Below are 23,859 nucleotides of genomic sequence, written 5' to 3'. Positions count from 1 at the left end.
ATTGGACAAGAAAATTTCCTCCTCTTTCTGTATTCTCATTTAAAAGAATAACATCTGGGCGTCTGGGTGGCTCAGTGGGTTAAGGGTGTGGCTCAGTGGGTTAAGGGTCTGACTCATGATTTCAGCTCAGGTCATGATCTCCCAGTTTGTGGGATCGAGCTCCGTGTCAGGCTCCACATTGCAGCATAAGCCTGCTTGGGATCCTCTCTCTCCCTCTCTTTCTTCCCCTTCCCTGTTTTGCTCTTTCTTCCTCTCTCAAAATAAATAAACTTTACAAAAAAAATAACACCTATATTTCATTGATACTAAGATGAATATATTTTTCAAGTTTTACGATCTTGAAATTGGATGCATTAATAGTGTGTTTGAAAAACATTGTACCATAATGTGACTAGCCACACTTTTTCTTTCTTAGTTAAATTAATGGTGAGTCTTCAAAGCAATGGAATCTTAGATTCAGTTAAATACAGTAAAATCCTGCCAACCAAATATAGGAATTATTGTAAGGCTCTGATGAAATAAATGATCTTCAAAAAGTTTTGTCAATTATAAACAGGAACATGGACTGACCATTGTCTAAAGTTCTTAGTCTTTAATGTCTTTAGAAATCCAATATGAATTTACGATCTTATTACTAAAATGAATTCCCTATGCAAAGTAAGGACATGGGCTAACACAAGCTAAGATAAAACCATACTGGCTGTTATGATTCTCTCATTGACCAAAGCAATAAAAAACTGAAGTATATAGATTCTTTTTATCAATTTTCCCCAAACAGTATTTTATTCTCAGAGATAAGGCAAATAAAATATTTAATAAAGTCAGTTAAAATTCAAATCAGTATATGTATATAAAATAGATAAATATCTATTTATTTATAAAAACATAAGCGGCAAACTTAGCAAACCAGTGCGTATGTCTTCATCTAATAAGACACCTTTGCAAACGATAGACTTGCTCTAATGATTCTATCACATTTATAAGGATACTTTTCTATGCACTATTTAAAAAATAATGACTAAAAATTAAACTTTTTAAAAAAATTAAGGTTCCTTTGCAACTAATTTTTTTCTCATATTAAAGGATAATACATGCTGCTTATAGAGAATTTGGGAATTGCAGAAAAAGATAAATAAGAAAATTTAAGTCTCACACCTCTTAGATAATTACCATTGAGATGTGAATGTATTATTTAGTCTTTTGCATAGTACTATATACATTAGTGTAAAATTGGAATCAGGGTATTGGCATGTGTGTGCTTCCAAAACATCTTTGAGCGGTGGATTGGAACAATTTGAGCAAACGGAACAGTGGATGCATACATGACTCTTTACACAGTGATTCCTGACTCTGGTTGCACCTCACAAATCACATGCAGAAATTCTAAAACAATGCAATGGCCAGACTCTCTCCTCAGAGATTCTAAATGAGTTTTTCTGTAACGGGATCTAAGCATGAGGTTTTTTTTTTTTTCTTTTTCTCATGTAATTCTACGGCATAGCCATGGATGAGAACTATGGTTTTCCATCAAGATAAATTTCAAATAGATTAAAAAGTTGACTGTAAAAAACCTGTGGAATTAGTGAATAAAAATATAACTGTATATGTAATCTTAGGGTACTAAAGGGAGAAATATCAAAGGAAAATATTCACATATTTAGCTACATAAGAATCTTTAAATTTCTGAATGCCAAAAAGAAAAACAAACCACAAAACCACAAACAAAACCAAGGCAAGCAAATCGCAAAGTAGGAAAAATACAGGTAGAGCTATTAGAAAGTATAAAGGAAAAGATAAAGAATAGAAAAGGTTAGGTATAGGTAAATCACTCACGAAAAAAGTCACGACATATATATATATATATATGGAGATAAAAAGTATTTCCTTTTTAAATGGCAAGCTGATCACTTCAGAATATATTCCTCTCTTCCTGACTCTTCTCCTGCTGCTCATAACTCAGGGGCTATATAGTAGCATTTACATTTATACCCTGAAGCTTTACCTCATTAAAAAAAAAAATCAAACTCTAAGCAAATATATTAAAACTAAAATATGAATACATAAAGAAGAAAGTCACACTGACACATAAAGGTCTCATAAAATCAGATGCAAAGGAACATAGCACCACTTTATTACTGCCTGAGTCCAACTCTGCACAGGCTCAACTTGCAATAAAAGGAAGTCTTTTCAATCTTCTGTAGTGACTTTACCCTTATTAGAATGCATACTCATTATTTTCTCATTACTCCTCTACATAAAACATACCATTTTGCACCTTGGTTCCCACACCCCTTGTACTGTATTCATATTTTATCTCTAAAGATTGTAATATATCACTTCAAACACAATAACCCATTTAAGAATGGATTTTACAGGCAAAAAGGCACACCTTTCGTGATGTGATTGCAATCATCAGCCGCTCCAATCCTCAAGCACATATTACACGGCGCGCACACAAACGATGCAGAAGCACAGAAGAAGCTACTGCAGGCTGCACGAGCCAACGCAACCCAACGTACTTCCTGGTTTTGGGAGGTAACCATAGGAACCCTTTGAAATGTTTTGTTTTATTAATTTGGCTCCTCTCTATTTTTCGCGAGTGCCAACACTTTCAAGATCATGCGGTTTAGACATGTCACAGCTGTTGAAACTCACAGCAGAAGCTTGAGCTGACAGTGGTGTATCCTCAAGAACCAGAAACACCAAAACAACATTATGATAAAGAGCAGAAGTATGAAAACGAAGAAGAAGACAAAGGGCAGGAAATATTGCCTTACCGATTTAAAGCAGAGCCCTGGGGGGAAACATCTGGTTCAGAGCAAACAGTGGTTCTTTCAGCACAGCAAGGGGGTCCTACTGGAGAGAGTGAGGAGTGGCCACAGGTGAGACCCGGAGACCCGGAGGCTGAAGAGCAGGCGGCGAAATGTTGTTCTCTGTAAGGGAATTTCACTATTTAAAGAGGTGAGAGATCTAGGACTTTGAGATCCAGATAGGAGCCATAATTTACGATTTTTTGCTACTGGGTTTAAAACCTGACCTATGACAGAAGCGCTTCCTCTCTTGAGTTCTCAGGTTAAGTGTACGAACCATTTTACACACTCTGAGGAACAAAGGTAGACTTTACAGGGGTTTAAAAGTATTGTTAGTTTGGAAATACTAAACTTGAACAGGGATCGAGTATCACTTATTTCTACAAAACCTGTTGTCCTTACAAGGGGAAAGAATCTTCCAGTTTACTAATTTGATGAGGAACTCCAGCCATAGCAATTGGTGTATCTGAGGAAAAAAGCCACTTTTCACTTCAAAAATTCACCCCCGCCCCCCCAGTAAACCTTTTACAAACACTCTTAACTTCTAGGTGAGTCTTTAACATTTATCTTCTGAAAGATCTGTAAGGCTCACAGGCTAGGCAAAAGATTTAAAAGTTTATTTTGTGTGGGTGTAAGTTGGAATGTAGTCGTGTGTAAATTAAATAGAATCTTGAACGTATTCCAATCACGCCTACTTTCTGTTCTAACCACATATGTACGATTACTTAAAGCACACACTTTCATCTCATGGACATTTAAATATTATCTCCATGAATGAACAGATTAGGAAGAATCTCAGGTTCACTGAAAGTTTTGCACACAACTTTCAGGACTGTAAATAAAGAGCACTGTACTGAGTAAGCATGAGCGCCACACATAATCTTTACAACAATCCCGAGTTAGTAATATTAAAACCCATCTCTCACATCTGGCCACTTCTCATTCTAGTCGGAGGACCCCTTCTCTGTGCTAAAGGAATCACTGTTAGTTCCAAAACCAGGTAACGAATGAGAAAATCATTGAAAAATGGCAGAGTCTGGATGTGAAATCAGTCCGTCGCGCCAAAAAGTCCCTGCTTTTTCCAGTAGATCATAATACCTCCTAAATATAAAAGAATTCAGCACCTTATTTATACCTAACCAGCCATACTCCAAAGCATCTAGTGGCAATAAATCTGAAATGTAAGTGACACTTAAGGCAAACATTCACAATAATAATACAACTGACTTTAAATGCACTTTTCAGAACAAACACGAGTCTTGTCTTTCCAAGACAACCTCAAGAAATGAATCTGAATATTTTCATTTCCAAACTGCCTGAAGTTTCTATCCTATGAGATACCTCAGATTTTAAAAAATCTTATCAGACTGGGGTGGTAAAACTTCCAAAAATATATTGAATGATGATTCTACATAAGGAAATTTGTTAATACTATTCACTACGTTAATAGAAAAAAAGAAAAATGATATTATCATTTTTTTTTTTCGGAAGTAAGCTCCACACCCAGCATGGAGCCCAACTCAGGGCCTGAACTCACAACCCTGAAATCAAGACCCAAGCTGAGATCAAGAGTTGGATGCCCAACCGACCCAGGCACCCATGTATTATCATATTCCTAGATGAGGAAAGGATTAGATAACATGCAATATCTGTTTTAAAAAGTTTTTATTCTTTAAATTATGACACAGAAGATTGTCTTTTTTTGGTGTACAGTTCTTTGAATTTTAATATGTGTATAGATTCAATGAAGCCACAACCACACTCAGTATACAGAAAAGTTCCATTACCCTCAAAACCTCCTTGGTGTTACCCCTTTGTAGTCAAACCTTCCTCCCACTGGTAACTCCGGACAATGACTGATTATTTTTTCTATCACTACAGTTTTCTCAATTTGAAAATTTCACTTAAATGGAATCATACAATAAATGACCTTTTAAGATTGGCTTTTTTTTTTTTTTTTTTTTTTAGTTTATTTATTTTGAGAGAGAGAGAGAGAGAGAGAGAGAGAGAAAACAAACTGGGGAGAGGCAAAGAGAGAGGGAGAGAGAGAACCCCAAGCAGGCCCTGCACTGTCAGTGTGGAGCCCTGTGCCGGGCTGAAACTTACAAACAATGAGATCATGGACCTGAGTTGAAACCGAGAGTGAGACTCAACCAACTGAGCCACCCAGGTGCCCCAAGACTGGCTTTTTAAATTCATCATGTCTTTGAGACTCATTGAAGTTGTGTGAACCAATAGTTTGTTTCTATTACTGACAGTATTTTTTGTATGGATATATTATATTCTGTCAATTTAGGACATTTGGATTTCCAGTTTTTCATGATTGTGTATAGAGGTGCTATAAACATTAGCATACAGACATTTGTGTGAATATACTTTTTTACTTCTCTAGGGTTAATACACAGAAGTGGGGTTTCTGGGCCATATGGTAATTTATTTAATTTATAGGCAACTATAGGACTGTTTTCCAGAATGGCTATACCATTTTGCATTCCCACCAGCAATGTAGGAGAGTTCTAGTTACTACACAACCTTGGCAAGACTTGGCATTTTCAGTATTTTTATTCTAGCCATTCTAATAGGTGCATAGTGGGTATCTCGCTATGATTCTAATTTACAGTTCCCTAATGGATTTTACTTCTGTTGAACACCTTTTCATGTGCCAATCTGTCATCTGTATATTCTCTTTGGTAAAGTGCCTGGTGAAGACTTTGGTCCATCTTTTTTTTTTTTTAACTGGGTTATCTGCTCACTAAAGGGTTTTAAGAGTTCTCTGTATATTCTTTATGTGGACTTCTTTATTGGGCATGTATTTCCCAAATATTTTCTCCCAGACTGTAGCTTGTCTATTCATCTTCTTAACATTATCTTTTGTGAGCAAAAGTTTTAAATTCTAATGAAGTCAAATTTATCAATATTTTCTCCTTGGGTTTATGTTTATGTATTTTTTTAAATGTTTACTTATTTTTGGGAGACACAGACAGCATGAGCAGGGGAGAGGCAGAGACAGAAGAGAGGATCCAAAGCAGGCTGTGCTGACAGCAGAAAGGGAGATGCAAGGTGTGAACTCACGAACCATGAGATCATGACCTGACCCAAAGTCGGACATTTAATTGACTGAGCCACCCAGGCATGCCGTGGGGTTTGTGCTTTTGGTGTCTAAGAACTCTTTGACTAAGCTTTCATCCTAAGTGTTCTGAAAGTTTTATGGTTTTATGCTTTACATTTAAATCTGATTTATTTTGAGTTAATTTTTGTATAAGATGTGAGGTTTCAGTTGAGGTTCATTTATTTTGCAAATGTATGTCCAACAGTTCCAACGCTGTTTGTGGAAAAGGCATTCACTTTTCCACTGAACTGGCTTTACATTTTCTCTCCCTTCTATTTTTCTGGAAGAGATTATGTAGAATTGGTGCTATTTCTTCTTTAAATGTTTCATAGAATTCACCAGTGAAACCATCTGGGCCTGGAGATTTTCATTTCTGAAGGCTTTGAAACAAGAATTCCTTAGTTGTTACAGGACTATTTGGGATATTTAGTTCATCTTGAGTCGGTTTTGGTAGTCTGGTGTTTGTGGCAGTATACTATGGGCCCTATGCATCCCTGCATACCTTGCTGGTTATGCCAAGAATGCAAACCTCTAACGACTCTTCATTTTGGCCCTTTCTCAGGACTGTGAGCAGAATGAAGTAACATTTTCCTCTCAACCCAGCACCAGTTATGAAAGAGATAAATTTCTCAACTTCGGTGTTTCTTGGGGGCTACATGAATCCCACTGCCATGGACTACATCTATTGCCACGATGGACTATATCTATTGCCTCCATGGATGTAGGAATTATGTGTAACCCATGCAAACCAACAGGAAGCTCGTGATATTTGCCAGGCTATGAGTAACAAAGTCCTTCATCTCTGACCTAGGAGTCTCATGTGCTCTGCAGCCTTTATGAAAGAGTAACAGGTTAATAGTTAGCTTCTTAGTAAAATCTCACACTCTTCATAGTTCTTGACATACACTTTCCAGAGAGTTGATTTAACCTAAATTGTCCTATTTATGTAGATTTTTGCAGTATTTCCTATTGTCCTATTAATATTTGCCAAGTCTAATACCTCTTCTTTCATGACTGCTAACAGTAATTTATGTTACCCCTTTTCTTCGTCAATTTTACTAGAGGCTTATTAATTTTACTGATCTTTTCCAAGAACCAGTTTTGGTTTCATTAATTTTCTCCATGGTTTTCTGTGATCAAGTTAATTGAAAGCTACTCTTTATTATTTTCTTTCTCTTGCTGCTTTGAGGTTATTATTTTTTTTTTTTAATATTTTTTCAACGTTTTTTAATTTATTTTTGGGACAGAGAGAGTCAGAGCATGAACGGGGGAGGGGCAGAGAGAGGGAGACACAGAATCGGAAACAGGCTCCAGGCTCCGAGCCATCAGCCCAGAGCCTGACGTGGGGCTCGAACTCACGGACCGTGAGATCGTGACCTGGCTGAAGTCGGACGCTTAACTGACTGCGCCACCCAGGCGCCCCTTTGAGGTTATTTTTTGTTTTCTTAAGTTAAAAGTTTTGGATTATTGATTCAAGACTTCCCTTCTTTATAAGCATTGTTTTTTGTTTCTTAAAGATTTTATTTTCAAGTAATCTCTGTACTCAACGTGAGGCTCAAACTTACAAGCCTGAGATCAAGAGTTGCATGCTCTACCAACTAAGTCAACCAGGCACCCCTCTGTATAATAGGTACTGAATGCTATAAATTTATTCCTAAGAAATATTTTAGCTTCCTCTCATGCATTTTGATACGCTGTATTTTCATTTTGTCAGTTCAAATTATTTTTAGTAAGCCATGGTTAATTTGTTTGTTTTTCAAGTATTTGTAGATTTTCCAGTTATCTTTGTGTTACTGATTAGGCTCAGAGAGACTATTTGATAACTTCAATTTTTTTTTTTTAGATTTGTTATAATTTATGACCCAGGTTATAGTCTATCTTGATGCATGGTGCATGCATACCTGAAAAGACTCTTCTGCTGCTCTTGGGTTGAGTGTTCTACAAATGTCATGTAGATCCCATTGACAGTGTTGTTCAGTTCTATATTGTTCTATTCAGTTCCATATATGATGACTGAAAGAGGAGTGTTGAAGTCTCCAACTACAATTAAAGGTTTGTCTATTTCTCTTTTTAGTTCTGTTAGTTTTTGCTGTATGTAGTTTGAAGATCTGCTGTTTGGTGTATATATTTAAGACTGAGGTGTTCTTGATGAATCAACTCTTATCTTTTTATCCTTTGTTTATCCCTGGTAATTTTTATTACTCTGAAGTGTATCTTGATATTAATATAGTCATACTGTTTGCATGGGTATATCTTTCCTGTCATTTTAACTTACCCATATCACTATATTTAAGTGAGTTTTTGTATAGAGCATAGTTGGGATACAAAAAAAAAAAAAATATTCTGACAATCTCTCAATTGGTATATGTAGAACATTTACATTTAGTGTGATTATTGATAAGTCTGGATTTGGGTCTATCAGTTTGTTATTTGTTTTCTGCTTATTTTTCTGTTTTTAATTGCCATTTCCCTTTTCCTCTCTTCTTTTGGGTTATTTGAACACTATTTTAGCATTCCATTTAAACTTTCATATTTTAATTTTGCCAAAATATTTGGGTGTAGGGGTAGTGGTGGTGGTGGTGGTGGTGGTGTGTGTATTTTAGTTATTGCTCTAGGGATCACAATAATATGTACTTAACTTTCCAAAGTCTGCTTGGAATTATGTCATGGGGATGTAGAAATCTTACTGCCATGTTACCAAAACCAATTAACCCTGTTTTGAAGATACTAGCAATAAGGGGGTAAAAATGAGAGGTAAAAAAGGGAAAGGAGAGAAAAAATATGATCATTATATGCAAATGACACAACTGTTTGCCTAGAAAATACAAGAGAACCAACTAGAAAATTATTACAATGATTATAATTCAGTTAGAATTGGGAGCAAAATTAAAATACAGAAATCAACACACTTCATGTGTAAAACAACAGCCATTTGCAAGACAGCATGAAAGAAAACACTCAAATATCCAAGGGGTATAATGAAATGTACAAGATCTATATAAAGAAGGCCTTTAAAAGTGATTGGCAAACACATGTTCACATTAAACAAATAGAAAAGTATTTCATACCACTTTCTTGGATCACTGTGAGAGCAATCACAGGTTCACACAGTTAATGAAATGCTTGGCTAAGGAGCCAAAAAGATGAGCAACCATCTGTGGGATTAATATCCAACATGTTAATAAAGTCGTTTCTCCCTAATTTGATATAGGAATTTAGTTCATCCCACTAGAAATAGTAAACAAGATTTTTCTTTTAAAAATCAGAAAAATTGATTCTAAAGTTCATTATGAAAGAAGTGGTAGGTATAATCATAAAAATTATAACAAAGAAGAGCACTAACAGGTAAATCTCCCCACCAGACAATATGGCATATTTTAAAGCTACAATAATTAAAATAGTGCGGTTTTAGATCACGGATCAAACAGTTCACTGAAATAGCCTTAAGCCCAGAAATAGACTAGCAACAAATCAGTAAAGAGAAGGTAGATTACACAATATATGATGTTGTAAAAGAGGGCAACCATCTGAAAAAAATTAAGTTGGATCCCTAGCTTATATTTTATAGCAAAATAAATTCTAGGTGAATCAAAACTTTAAATAGATAAAAATGTAAATCTACTAGAAAATATGGACAACTGAAACATAATTTCAAAGAGATAATGCTTTTCTATCTGTGACATAAGAAGAACACAGAAGCCATAAAAAAATTGAGAATTCCACTGTATTAAACAAAACAAAAACCAAAAAAGCTCACCTGAGCTTGGTGTCGGGTTTTTGTTGGGCTTTATTACATAGGCATAGCCAACTGAATCATTGGCCACAAGGCTGAATTTAATCTCCAGTCCTTCCCACCCCAGAGGTCAGGCTGTTATCACTGTGCCCCAAAGCCCCAACTCTCTAATCACATGGTTGGTATTTTGGGTGTGGCTAGCCTTCATCCTGAGTCATCTCATTAGCATAAACTATCAGGTTCCACCATGAATAACAAAGACACTTCATTCACTCTGGAACTTCCAAGGGTTTAGATCCTGGAAAGGGGAAGGGGGCTGTAGTGCTGGGAAGAGGGGAAGAGGCAAATTTTTTATCCATTTTATTTTATTCCAAGTGTTTAGAAGCTATTTGTAATAGCAAAAGAGTGGAAACTAACACTGTCCAGTGGCAGAGGACTGATTTAAAAAAATTAAAATATACCCATATAATGGGGTTCTATGCAACTAATGAAGAAAATGGGGCAATTCTGTAGGTAAGGACACAGAATAAACTGCTGAATATGCAAAACATTGTGTACGGTATACTATAGTACCATTTGTGTTTCATATATATGTGCGTGTTTATATACACATGAGGCCATCCAGAAAAATAAACAAGAAACTGATAGCAGAGTGTGGATCAATGGAAGGGAAATGGCTGACTTAATTTTTTACCCTTTCAACCTTCTGATTTTTGCACAATTATGCACATAATACCTACTTAACAAGAATAAAACATCACAATGTATTTGCACATTTCTCTGAGGATACTGAACATAACATGTAATTTAATCTTTGATTACTTAAGAGCCATTGTCGGAAGTTATACTGAACAACAAAGCCCTAAGGGTCTGTTCAGGCCACAGGGCTGTTTTCACCCACACTGCATGACCCCAGGCTCCTGTGATTTGAGTTAGTGCCATTTTTAGTTTTTTCCGATTTCTCCCAGCTACTTCTCACTGCCATCAACCTTCTTCCTCTAGTTGACTCAACCTTCTTTTAAATTGGTGCTTTTAGTTGTAGTGATCTGAGAAACAGGGCACATAGTTCCAATACTATATAAAATAGAGAGAAACTGCCTCTTTGACAACTTGAGGAAGCCTCTCATAACTGATGAGTTTTAGAGATTAAACTTCAGAACAACTACTTGGCTATGCAAGATTTGTACACATTCTTGGTTCCATGTAATTAAATGAAGAACAGGCAAGGAAGGCATTAAGTCATTATGGGAGGTTCTATGATTTAATTCATGCCATATTGCTAAGTGCATGTCTGAAACTTTTTCAAAATTGCGTTCATTAATTCAAGAAACATTTTTGAGCATCTCGTGTGCAGCAGGGAATGCTCTAGGTGCTAGGGATACAGCAGTGAACAATCCAGAGGATGGCCAAACTCCCTTAGAATTTACATTCTAATTGGGGTGAGAGGCAACAGGCAAAGATAAAGTGGGAAGTTTAAACAAGAAAAGGGGAAATGTGACAGAGCAATCCGGATGGGGTAGCATCTGTTCGGATGACCTCTCAGTTAGCATCTGATCAGAGAAGAACCACTAGGGTATCACTCACACACCATTTTTAATATATAAAAGAAAGGATTTGTAATAGGGATTATAGGAGGCTGTTCTTTTGTGACAGGGAGGCCACAAAAAGGGAAGGAGGGACGGATGTGAAGCGGGGGAAGCGAGAACATACTGGGACCTGCCAGGAGAGGAGAGCAGAACCCGTGGGGACTCAGTGGAACCCATGCCAGTCTCCCACTGCCTCCAAGCCTCCAACCTCAATGACAGGGTTGTGCTGCAGAACCTGGCACCCTCTGTCACAGAATGAAACACACACGTGGCCGAGGAGTCAGAGAAAGTAAACGAGGTGATGTAGCAGGAGCTGGCGTTTCTGCATGCCTGGTTGTTGGCCCACAGACCAAAAAGATAAGCCAGCAGATACGCAATAATGTGGGTAAGCCACAACAATGCATGCCCTGCTTGGACCTTTCAATTATAGAAATCTGGATCTGGCTACTTCTGCCTTCTGAATCTCACACCACACATCTCTTGTGACCCACATGATCCTAAAATTATGCAGGGAGAATTAAGAGGAACATATCTCCAGCTTAGCTATACTGGCACCACATAAAGCCACTACCGATGGTCAGAGGTCTCTGAAAGATATTTGAGCTGAGAACCTGGAGGGCAAGGAGGATTCAGCCACACAGCCAATGCCAAGATTTGGAAGAGAGTATTCCAGGCAGAAATAGTTACTGCAAAGTCCCTGAGGCAGCGATACAAACACGGTATTTTTTGATGATGGGGTTGGAGTATGGTGAGAGGGAGAGTGGTATGAAATGAGGTCAGAGAGGCAGGGATCAGGTCACATGGGTCCTTGTAGAATACGGTAATGAGCATGGATCACTTTTTTCTAAGTGCAAAGGAAAGCAAATGGAGAGTTTTTGACAAGCCAGTAGTAGTTTGGTCTGATTTATCATTTTAAACTAATTATTTTAAAATATTTTAAAATAATTAAAATAATTTCGAGGGGCACCTGGGTGGCTCAGTCGGTTAAGCGGCCGACTTCAGCTCAGGTCATGATCTCGCGGTCCGTGAGTTCGAGCCCCGTGTCAAGCTCTGTGCTGACAGCTCAGAGCCTGGAGCCTGTTTCAGATTCTGTGTCTCCCTCTCTCTCTGATCCTCTCCTGTCCATGATCTGTCTCTCTCTGTCTCAAAAATAAAAATAAACGTTAAAAAAAAATTAAAAATAAAATAAAATAAAATAAAATAATTTCGAACTTAAAGAAAGGCCTAAGATTAGCACAAAGAATTCTATCATCCAACTGATTTCCCTTCACTGTGCAGAGAATGGGCTTTGGCGGGCAGGGCCACTTCTCTCTAGGACTCCTCCAGATCTCCTGGTTTTCTATGTAAGCCACACTCCTAGAGGACGCTGTGCACGATGCCCTGGGAGACGTGCAGAAAAGGCTGCCGGAGTGTGGAAGCAGCAATATTCCTTCAAGAACTATTCAAGAGTTCAGGCCAGTGTGCTTCCACACTGCTTTTCAGATTTCACAGGAAAACCAATTTTGTCATTTTAGTCTCAACTCAAGAATTCATGTTGAGGGGCGCCTGGGTGGCGCAGTCGGTTAAGCGTCCGACTTCAGCCAGGTCACGATCTCGCGGTCCGTGAGTTCGAGCCCCGCGTCAGGCTCTGGGCTGACGCTCAGAGCCTGGAGCCTGTTTCCGATTCTGTGTCTCCCTCTCTCTCTGCCCCTCCCCCGTTCATGCTCTGTCTCTCTCTCTGTCCCAAAAATAAATTAAAAAAACGTTGAAAAAAAAAAAAAAAAAAAAAAGAATTCATGTTGGTACCAAAAATGGTATTACCTTTTTAGATCTGGTCTCAAATTGACTGGTTATATTACTTCTCAAAACAAACACAAATCTTGAAGATCTGACACCACTGAAGCTATTTAAATAGAATGTTACACAAATAATTCTGGATTTCCTAAGAATTTCCCGAGAATCGGCACTGCCTCCTCAGGGAAACGTGCTGAAGGGGCCAGGGCTCATGTTGATGCATGTGTTCTAGTCTCACTACATCACAGCTGGCCTTGGACTTGCCAATCTTCTAGTTTCAGTAGACTTAGCCTACAAGTTGAGACCACAGACAGCCTTCCTGAAACAAGCTCTTTTGCCTCTAGCTGAAACCCAAGGTTCAAATACTGAAGTGTGCTCAGTGCACACTTACACGTGAAACCTCATTTCTGACCTCAGTACAATTTCAGGTTTAATGTTAAAATCAACAGCCAAAATTAACTATGGATAGCCACGCATTCTCACTGAAAACATACACACCTAATAGGTGCTCATTAAATCATGAGGGTGAAGTAGAAAAATGAAAGAGAAGTCAGGTGCCTTTAGAGAACTCATTTATTCTCTCTCACACGCAGTTGAAGGGGAGCTTTGCCAGCACGGTAGGGCTCAGTGACGAAGATAAGGGGCCTGACGCACAGCAGACATTCAGTTAAGTAGGAGCTAGTATTGTTACACGTGTCAACAGGAGTAAATATTTTCTTTACCCTCCTAAAGGAAGAAATAAAATGGAAAAAAATGGAAAAAAAAAAAAAAGGAAAAAAAAAAGCTCTGGACATACTCATCTTCTTTAAGAAAAAAATGTAAACACAGATTTAGGAAAGCATGATCTGTCAGAAAGAAAAGTAGAGCAGTTTTGATCTTAAGGAGAGTTTGCAGTCTATCCTTCCATGCTCGGCGCTGACAGGTCTCCTGCAAACATCCAGCAAGAGAAGAGCGATGCTGTGCCACGACTTACGGACTATAAATTCTGAGCTCTGATTACTAGATTTATTAACAGTGTCTTAGGTGTTATATGTTAATTATTAACAACTGTTTTCCTTCATTTAACAATGGCTCCTGAATAACAAAATAAATTATCAACAATTCAACCATAAATTAAAAGATAATTAAAGTAAAAAAAGACCTGTTAAAGTTTCATATATGCAAGCACAACAACATATTTCATATATTCGGATTACAGTTTCTGTGATCTTTGCGTAAGCAACAGAAAAGTTACTCCCTTTCCACTGTTGCAAGTTCACAACACTTAGGAAAAGACTTCACCTTTTCGTCCTGCTTAATTAACTGCACCTCAGTTGAACGTGACAGACAGAAACCGGGGTTATGAGCGAGACGGGCGAAAAGAAAAGGTCGTGACCCCACAGCAGATCACGTAAACCTAAAATATACTTCAGACTTTCTAGTGGTAACCTGCAGCCCTCATTTATTAGATAATTTACAGAGAACTGTTAGGAAAATGATTTAATGAGCAGGCTGACCTCTGCCATTCTGCCAGTTTGCTGCTCAAGAACCTATGCATCTTGCCTTTAAAATGAAACAGAATACTGTTCATTTCCAATGAGACTAGGTGTCAGGTAAAAACAAAGACGAAGCCATAGATATATTAAAGTTACGCTACGTTAACTACTTAATTAAAAACTTTAATTACCAGATCAGTGCACTATTTCTTGCTTAAAAATGTAATACCTTTGACAGTTGATAAAGAATATTTTTTTTAAAGCCAGATGTGAAAATGAAAAGGTCTGAATGACATGACACACAGAAACAGAATCCTTTCCAATCAGTGACTACTAATGGGAATACTCATTTTATACAGCAGGTATTGACAACCATTTAGCAATTCTTTAAACAGGCACTTGATAGAGTGTTTTGCAGCTAGCATACTCAATACTGGGGCATCACATACACAAAAAAATATGGCTTTATTACAAAGGATTCAAGATGGCAACTACTTAGAATCCAGTGCCAACACGGATTATAACAAATCCAGTGAGTATTTTGTTTTTCAATTATTCATAGAAAATTTAATCCTGATTAAGTATCCTTGGGCAGGAATTCATGGGTAGTTGATGACTGAAACCAACATTTATGTGAAATGCTTCTGTTAATTTAATCTGTGTATACGGCTTAATTATGATTGGGGATTCAATGTAAGAGAAATGAATTATATCAGGATTAAAATTTTAGTACCTATCACATAGTACTTTTTCCTTCTTTCTTTTTAAACATAGAACCCTGTTTGTCTCTTCACCTAAGTGCTTACATTTGAGAACTCTTTGTAACGAATAACCTATGTAATGTATCTAAGTGTTATTTTTCATAAATTATCTGTCAGAAACCCTTTGCTAATCAAGCTAGAACCTGAACTAGAGCCAGAAGTGATAGAAGAAAATGGAGAACCCCACACACAAATAAACAAAAGCTTATTCATTTAGCTATAAATATACTTTATATTCACATTCTGAAGTAATTTCATTTTCAATTCCTTTAAACTCCAATACGAAATGCATTTTCCTCAAAGCATAAAAAGAAGCAGTTTTAAATCAGTGTATTACACTGACTTTGTAACTGGAGTTAGATATGTATAAGCAAGTAATCATTTAACTGATTACTTTTCACAAGACTATCAAACCTGAGTTAACTATTGATATGAGACAAGGCATTGTAAGTGGTGAATCTCTTACCAAAATATCATATAATTCTTTTTCATCTTAATTTCCACAGAGAAATTGCATAAATCACCTTATAACAACACTCTTTCTTCAAAGTTTATTAAGCATATTTCAAAACATTTATTACCTTTTTTCAGTTTGATACTGCTTCAATGCAGTTGTATAAATAACATGCTCGGCCTTCTTTGTTCAATTTTCCATACCACAAGTATGAAAGAAAAGTCACTGCATTTGGATCCTTATTGCACTCTCAAATCAATTCATTTTTCCTTTAAAGAAAATCAAGTATCAGAAGTGAGGCCGACTTTTGTGCCCAGATGATATGGTCAGTGGTAGTGTTACTGAAGAAAGTGAAGAGACTTCCCAGTATAGACTGTGGGACAGAAAGAGTCTGTAGAGAATAACCATGGAAACAGACTGGCAAAGGATAACACCTATTGTAATAACCTGAAAAGAAAAGAAAGGGAATGCATTTACTGCATGCAGCAACAGACAAATTATATTCAAGTTATCATGAACCCATGCACTTTATATTTACATACATCCACATATATATATATACACACATAAACTACTCCTCCATCTTTAACATGGGTACGTTTTATCAAAGAAATTCTCAGTAGGAAAATATGACCAATGTTCAGAACTGTAACTGTTCAAGGCAAAACTTATTTAACAGTTTATAAACACACTCAATTTGCTAACCCATTCTCTCCTCAGGGTGCACACACCCCAGGAAGAGATCCGAAAAATCAGGTTCCTGGATAATCTAGTAATGAGAATAAAGCATGATTCAGGTAGGGACCTGAACCTTGAAGAGTACTCTAAAAGCCCTTTCAGAAATTCTCAAGTTGCTTCTTTATTTTTGTAGACTACCTTCCTATTTACCCCTTGTAAACACCTCAGGTTTAAGAAACATCCGTGTGTTCAAGCACAGACTGCATTGCTTGTAAAAGGTACCCGGCAGAACACTTTGAAATGATGGAGTCGTTTACCAAGAAGGTGGGTTTCAGCACAATAAAAACGGTGGCACACTTGAGTGTGGCATTGCAGTCTGCAGTCTGTTAAAGCGACTAGACTGATTTTATAAATCTATTTTGATTTTTCCACTATGTTGTAAAACATCTTAATTTTTCCTAACAACGGATTATGAATCGCCTCATTTATAAAATAGTATTATGAAATAGATTAAAATTAACAACAAAAGCTATTTTCATCATTTTTTATTAACTAAATTCAACATTTTTCTTTTACACTTAAAGTTCTAATTTATATACTCGCCAGTTCAATATTTTGTTTCAAAGCTTTATTTTAAAGAGCTCAATGTGGCGCCTGGGTGGCTCAGTGGGTTAAGCGTCCAACTTCGGCTCCGGTCATGAGCTTGTGGTTCATGGGTTTGAGCCCCACACGGGACTCTGTGCTGAGAGTCCCATCCAGCTCAGAGCCTGGAGCTTGCTTTGGATTCTGTGTCTCCCTCTCTCTCTCTGCCTCTCCCCTGCTTGCACTCTGTCTCTCTCAAAAATAAAATAGAGCTTGGGGCGCCTGGGTGGCGCAGTCGGTTAAGCGTCCGACTTCAGCCAGGTCACGATCTCGCGGTCCGGGAGTTCGAGCCCCGCGTCAGGCTCTGGGCTGATGGCTCAGAGCCTGGAGCCTGTTTCCGATTCTGTGTCTCCCTCTCTCTCTGCCCCTCCCCCATTCATGCTCTGTCTCTGTCCCAAAAATAAATAAACGTTGAAAAAAAAATATTAAAAAAAATAAAATAAAATAAAAAAATTAAAAAAAATAAAATAAAATAGAGCTTAAAAAAATTAAAAATAAAATAAAATACATAAAAAGCTCAGAAAAACCTCTAAATGGAAAAAAAATAGGCCTTTTCACCTTTAATAATTTCCCAATAAACACTAAAATAAAAAACCACTGTGATCATGTGTTTTACTTACCTTATCTCTTTGGTAGTCACTAAAAACGACAGAAATACATGCGAGACCTGGATGGCATAAAAACCATAAGATACAGCCCTGAAACAAATGAGAAGTAAGTCAAATGCATGCAGCTGTATCTTTATTTTCAGAGTAACATTACTAGCATATTTAGGAGGTCCTGATTGACCTCAATTGATCTTCAGAGTAGAGCTTGCTACTCTAAATATAAAAAATAAATTTGATGCTGCTAGGATAACATTTTGTTTCTAATCACGTGGGTATTTAAAATTTTGTATTTGTACATCTCTTATATGTACACATTTTAATATACTTAATACTGTACACTATGTTATATATTTAACCATGAAAATACATGAATATAAGCAACATTAAACATTGAGAAAAGCAAAGTACAAACGTGTACTATTTCTGTAAAAGGAAAAAAGTAAGACTGCATTCGTATTCGCATGTAGATACAGGAAGAGATTCTGTAAGAATGCCAAAGCACTGACAGTACTTGCCCATTTGTGAGCTAGTACGCAGGACAGCGGAACTGGGCAAGGAAGGATGGGAAACTTTTTAACATTACACTTTTCAAGCATCTTTTTCTATTTTTCCTAGAACCACGGCAATGTATTCTATCTTCCAAAATTAAATGTTAAGTGAAATAATAAGTTAATAGGAGCTGTTGAGACGCCTGGTATACTGAAGAGAAGGCAAAAAACAAGATGTAAAAAAAGGTGTTTAGTATACTACTGTTCGTGTAAATACGGAGGGAAATACACAGGAATACATACATGTTTAAAGTTCTCTAGGAGGGTAAGTCAGGAATTGATAGCAGTGATTATAGGAGGAGATAACAACTGGATAGACGGACGAGAGGTAAAAAACAAAACAAAACAAAACTGCTCTTTAAACACTTTCAGATGTTTGAACCCATTCAAAAAGTTAAATTAAAACATATAAAAATTTTTTAAGAAAAAGTTTGTTACTATCTTAAATACAGAATGAAAGAGGAAATTTAGTTTTAAACCCCCTTAAACATATATTAACTTTTCAAACAATACGCAAACCCATCCATCCCTGTGACAAATTCAAAAGCAAAGTGACGTGTTTTTTTTGCCCGTTTGGCACTCAGAAAGCTGACGTGGGTTCCTGCGGCTGCAACAGCAGCTTTAAGATGCTGAACACTGGGAATGAGGAATTTGGCCCTACTTCCACAGCCACCTCGGAATGGACGCTGAGCCCTGTGGACTCGGGTGGGCAGACTAAACGGCTTATCCGAATACCGTTCTGGGTTGCCAAGAGGAAGGTGTACGGATTCTCTCAATCTGACCGAAAAACAGAACTCTCTAGGAGGTAGCCTCCTGCAGCGTTGCTGCCCCAACTTCTCTCATCTTTTCCTTTGTTAAACGGGTAGAGAAAAAAAAATCAAATTTGCTTTTAGATCCCACAAGGGTAAGGGACACAGAAGAAGTAATAAAGCAAACATGACCTCCTTGGGAGGCAGTGAAATGGCTGAAACATACGATGTCCCCAGGCTCCTGCTGCATCTGCTTTTGCTGAGAGCTCCTTACGGCTTGTTAGAAAAGACTGCATAACTCTGCATGTGAACAGTTCATAGTTAATTAACTGTTTTTTGAGAAATGTAAGCTGTATTCTAATGTAATTTTTAAAAAACTCTGATACGGAAAAAGAGTGTAGAATTCCTATTGACAAAGAAATTATGACATAGGCAAACTGACCTAAGATTACATGGAAACTACTATCGCAAGGGTTCTGTAAAATGGGATAATACCTACATCTCACAGGTTGTGAAGATTAGATGAGCTGGGGCACATAAAGGGCGTATCTCAGTGCTTTGGCACAGAATACAAGCTTAACCAATATTAACATGGGGTTGCTTAACCTCCCCCAAAAAGTAGAACAAAGCTGATAATCCCAAGAAGCCATTTTCTACCCAAACCCATACCTTGGCAAATGTGATGTAAAACTCCCTTTTCAGCGTGCTTCTCTCCACTGTGATGATCTGGTAGAGTCCACAGCCTAATGACAATGCTAGGCAAATTCTTAAAATGATTAGCAAGATCCCTGCTAAGTTGTGATGTGAATGGTAGCTGTGAGGACTGGTATCTTCAAACTGTTCCCAAAGTAGCAAAATACTCTGCAAAATACAATATTACATTTAGAGAGAGAAAAAAAATCATGTCTACTTATAAGTAGAGTACTTGCTTTTTAAACACCTCCTTAAAGCATATATAAATATTCCTAAGAGGTTCTAAGACACACCATAAAGGTTGTTAATAAAACACAGACACCCAGCACAGACTTTACCCCCCTGATACCCTACCCTACAGCGAGAAAAGGGATTTTTATTGAATGAGACCAACATACAGAAAATAAAAAATGTGAATGTTACCCCGATACAAGACATCTTTAAGGATGAAAATAAGTTGAAAAGGTTAAGAGTAGAAATCTGAACTTTCTTCTAAATCTTCCTTCCACACTATATGAAGAATCAAACTGCCCTGTATTCAAGCACCATTGTATCAGGGTGACTTTGAAACATGTCAGTATCTTCTGTAATCCAGAAGTGAACGAGTCGGAGCTGTTGATTTCAGATGTAACCTCTCAGGGTAAAGGAGGGTACATTTTTTATATTCACTAGAAGCAGCCAGGCTGTTCTCAGATGACCAGCATCGTTACTTATCCATTTGTTTGTTGACTTTTTTCCTCCCGTATGGTTACTGTTACAGTAAAAAAAAAAGCTCACCAAGTTCCTCATTAGCTGTTCTGTGTTTTGCTCTTTTGTAGAAATCACTTTCCCTCCATCTTTTCTAAACACTGATCATAAGCTATTATAATATTTTTGCCATCACACATGTCAGGGGTCCCCCGTGTTTCTTTCATTTGCCAGCTCAGCCCTTAGAGCGGTCTTCAGTGGCTTCCAAAGAATTTAGATCAAAACTCAGTTATTAAATCCAATTCTTAGACTTTATGGGGTTTGTCAGAAACCCCTTCCTCTTCTCATTTTCAAATCTTCCTGCTTCCACGCTTGACAGCTGAATTTCTCTGTCATCCCCCACACCTACATTTCCTTCTTAGGAGAAAGATGTGCTCTCCATGACTGAAGTGTTATTTCTTCACTCCACCAAATTACTATACCCATATGATTCCCTAACCTGCATTTCTAAACTTAACTTGTACAAAAAGAAGTCCTATTGTAAACTACTATCTCCTGGTATCTATGTGAGGTGATGGATATGTTAACTAGCCTGATTTTGGTGATCATTTCAAAATGCATACATATATCAAAACATCAAGTTGTATGTCTTAAAAATGTACAATTTCTATTTGTTAATTAACCCCAAAGAAAACCAACAAAAAAGAACTATTATTTCCCATGATTTGCATTTTTACATCCTCAAACCCCACAGTTTCAGATATGTATACTAGTGTGTGACTTGTGGAATATACATGTGTATTTGTACTTATGTAGTCTCATTCACCTTCCTTGTCTGGCTGGTTGAGGACCAGGGCCATGTGTCATGTATTCGTCATAAACGCTGACATAAACTCTAGAGAAGTGTCATAATCTCAGTTCTCAATTCCTATTTGTCTATGATAATGGATTAACATTATAAGGAAATCATGAAAATTCAGTTTTTAAAAAAGCTATTTATTGAGAAATGAGAATTTAGCCTGATAGGAACACTAGTCTCCATAAGCCTTAGATCAAAAACATTAACTTGGTAGAATCTTGCCCTTATACTTATCATTTCTAATTCAGTTGTCATTAGCCTTTCCATCTAATGCCTGAGAAAGGCATTATTTCCTTTATAAATATTACCACCTGTCATATGGTCTCTTTCTAAATCAATCATGAAATTCAATACACGTATTTCACTCAACACCTATACTAAATAAATACTAGGAGTATAAAGATGAATAAAGCACAGGTCTTATCCTTCATTAATGAAATTTTCAATTTATTTAATGCATTAAAACTTAGACTATAATGTCCTCTGCAGAGCCCAGATGTAAATTTCATTTTCATCTATAGCTAATGGTGGTCACGAACTCAGTATAAATTTTTGTTTATACCTTTCTTTGTAATTTTTATAAAATCCATTGCATATAAGCATATTGAGATCTGAGAATAAGAGAAAACAAACAAAAAAAGGGCTAAAAGGACTATATTTGTTTTTGCATTTGTTCTCAAAAACTAGATCCCATTCTTTCTCATTCTGTAAATTGCTTTTTCATTAATCTCAGATATTCATTTGAATTGTTTCATGTATAAAGTAGCAGAACTGGACCTAAAGATCCATGCCTATGGATGAATCTAAGATTCATTGATTCACTCATTTAAAATGTTGAATACTTACTATGTGTGTTAGAAAATACAAAAGAAAGCTATTAAGTAGGAAATGAGAATCTAACCTAATAGTAAGCATTCTGCACTTGAATAAGCTGGGAGAAATCTCAAATTCAGATAAATTACAATTACATTCTGCAATCTATACTAGCACTCAGAAGATGAAAAGACTTTAAAGTGACAAATTGCTCATGGGTCCCAAGTTTTACCTTTGAAATGAGACATATTCACGTTTGCATTTCTGCATATTGCAGAGGACAAACACTGAGGATCAATCCTCACCTGCGTTATGACAATGAATACAGCAATGCCAGTGGATGCAGGAGTAGAATCCCACTGGAGAGGTCTGCTTTGAGACTTCTTCATCCTCACTATTGTCCAACCCATACACAGACTCAGAAGCAGGTATAACATTTGAATTTGGGAAGCAATGTCAAAAACTAAATGGGAAATGAAAACCAAAGTCAACCAAGTTTTCATAACACGAAGGATCTGGTCTTTTTTGTATTGAGAATATAAAGCAATTATTTTTTAAACACAAAAAGATAGGCATTTTCAAAGAGAAGTTGATAAAATTCAATAATTAGAGATATCCATGTCGAACTCTAACAATTAAAATTTTGCCTTTAAGTTCTTATTAACGGCAATATTCTTTCTCTCTATATATACATCTTTATTAAGACTAACTTTGGGATGAGCAGTGGGTGTTGTATGGAAACCAATTTGACAATAAATTTTTTTTTAAATAAATTTCATATTAAAAAAAAAGACTAACTTTAAATCTTTGTGTTTCCCATTTTTCTTAATTTTTCTAACTACATAATACTGTTCTCTGTAACTTACTGCTTATTAAAATAAACACATTTTAAATGTAATTTCTGCAACGTGGGGCATACTAGTGTCTTCAGTTCCAGGTTGTTAATTTTTTTTTTTTTGATGGCTGAACTACATAGTGTGAACTTATTTTCTCAAACTGTTAGCAAGAAATAGCCATGACAATAAAATGCACGGCTGCTGTAGCATTCGGTGATGTTGAGTCCGGAAGACAAACGAAACGAAATGATCCGTGCCCTGGTGTGATGTGCCACCAGGCGGCCATCACGTACACTGCAGGGAAAGGCTGCTACTTTAAAAAGTAGCAAGAAGACCACCCACATCGAGTTCCAGCTTCAAGAAAACAACAATCTCCAAATACTCCAAGTTCCATGCATTTTTATTTTGGAAGCTGGTATTTATTGATTTAAAAAAAAAGATGATCACTTTCTCACCATAGTATATTTTGATACGGACTTTGGCACAAACGTGATCAGAATTGAACAAAGTGAAACCTTCTTCAAATTGCCATCGATACCTTGGATGTTTACAGCTTTTATTTCTTTCATATAAAGATTTTCTTGTAGAAATGGATAAAACTAGCTGTGGTATAACATATTAGCAACTTATAAGCTGAAAACCTATTCATGATACAGCTCTTCAGATATATAATGATCACTGTTCTGCCCTCTAAATTAAAACTGAAGACTCTACATTTATGCTCATATACTTGTAATAGTGAGTTCTGATAATGAACTATCATGACGTTTGAATGGTACAAAATGCCATGACCTTTCAGATCAAGCAGTTTTCTTTCACCACAGATTTCAAGTGACAGTGATGCCAAATACTTTTATTAAACATCTCACAAATACATATTCAGTTACTTAAGGAAGACAGCCAAAGAAATATTCCTGCATAAATTGCTAATTAGCAAAAACAAATACCTGGGGGGGGGGGGAACCCTGATGTTCTGGCTCATTTCTCTGTATACTAAGTAATACACATATTGATAGAATACCATAACTGTAAGCATAGGTAGAAC

The 23,859-nt window shown here is 36.8% G+C and overlaps 1 protein-coding gene across 3 annotated transcripts in view; it reads right to left on the bottom strand.

The window, feature by feature from the left end:
- Nucleotides 1-764: 764 nt before the first annotated feature.
- GPR180 (G protein-coupled receptor 180) overlaps nt 765-23,859 on the bottom strand; it is a 42,307-nt gene continuing 19,212 nt past the window's right edge. Inside the window, exons 6-10 of one of the 3 annotated variants that reach the window (XR_006713085.1) lie at nt 22,284-22,441; nt 19,596-19,787; nt 17,642-17,719; nt 15,829-16,148; nt 765-2,949 (exon numbers count right to left, since the gene is read on the bottom strand). Coding sequence is in view for 1 of the 3 variants with exons in the window: in XM_045480659.1 (XP_045336615.1) it covers nt 15,990-16,148; nt 17,642-17,719; nt 19,596-19,787; nt 22,284-22,441 (587 nt within the window). In the remaining 2 variants the exon portion in view is untranslated. Of the gene's footprint in view, nt 2,950-13,566; nt 16,149-17,641; nt 17,720-19,595; nt 19,788-22,283; nt 22,442-23,859 lie in introns of those variants that run through there. The other 2 variants (XR_006713083.1, XM_045480659.1) reach the window with 2 other exon arrangements.

The sequence above is a fragment of the Leopardus geoffroyi genome, chromosome A1, assembly GCF_018350155.1.
Source record: "Leopardus geoffroyi isolate Oge1 chromosome A1, O.geoffroyi_Oge1_pat1.0, whole genome shotgun sequence".
Classification (NCBI taxonomy): Eukaryota; Metazoa; Chordata; class Mammalia; order Carnivora; family Felidae; genus Leopardus; species Leopardus geoffroyi.
The sequence above is the reverse complement of the archived record's forward strand: the minus strand, read 5'-3'. Positions and strand labels throughout refer to the sequence as shown.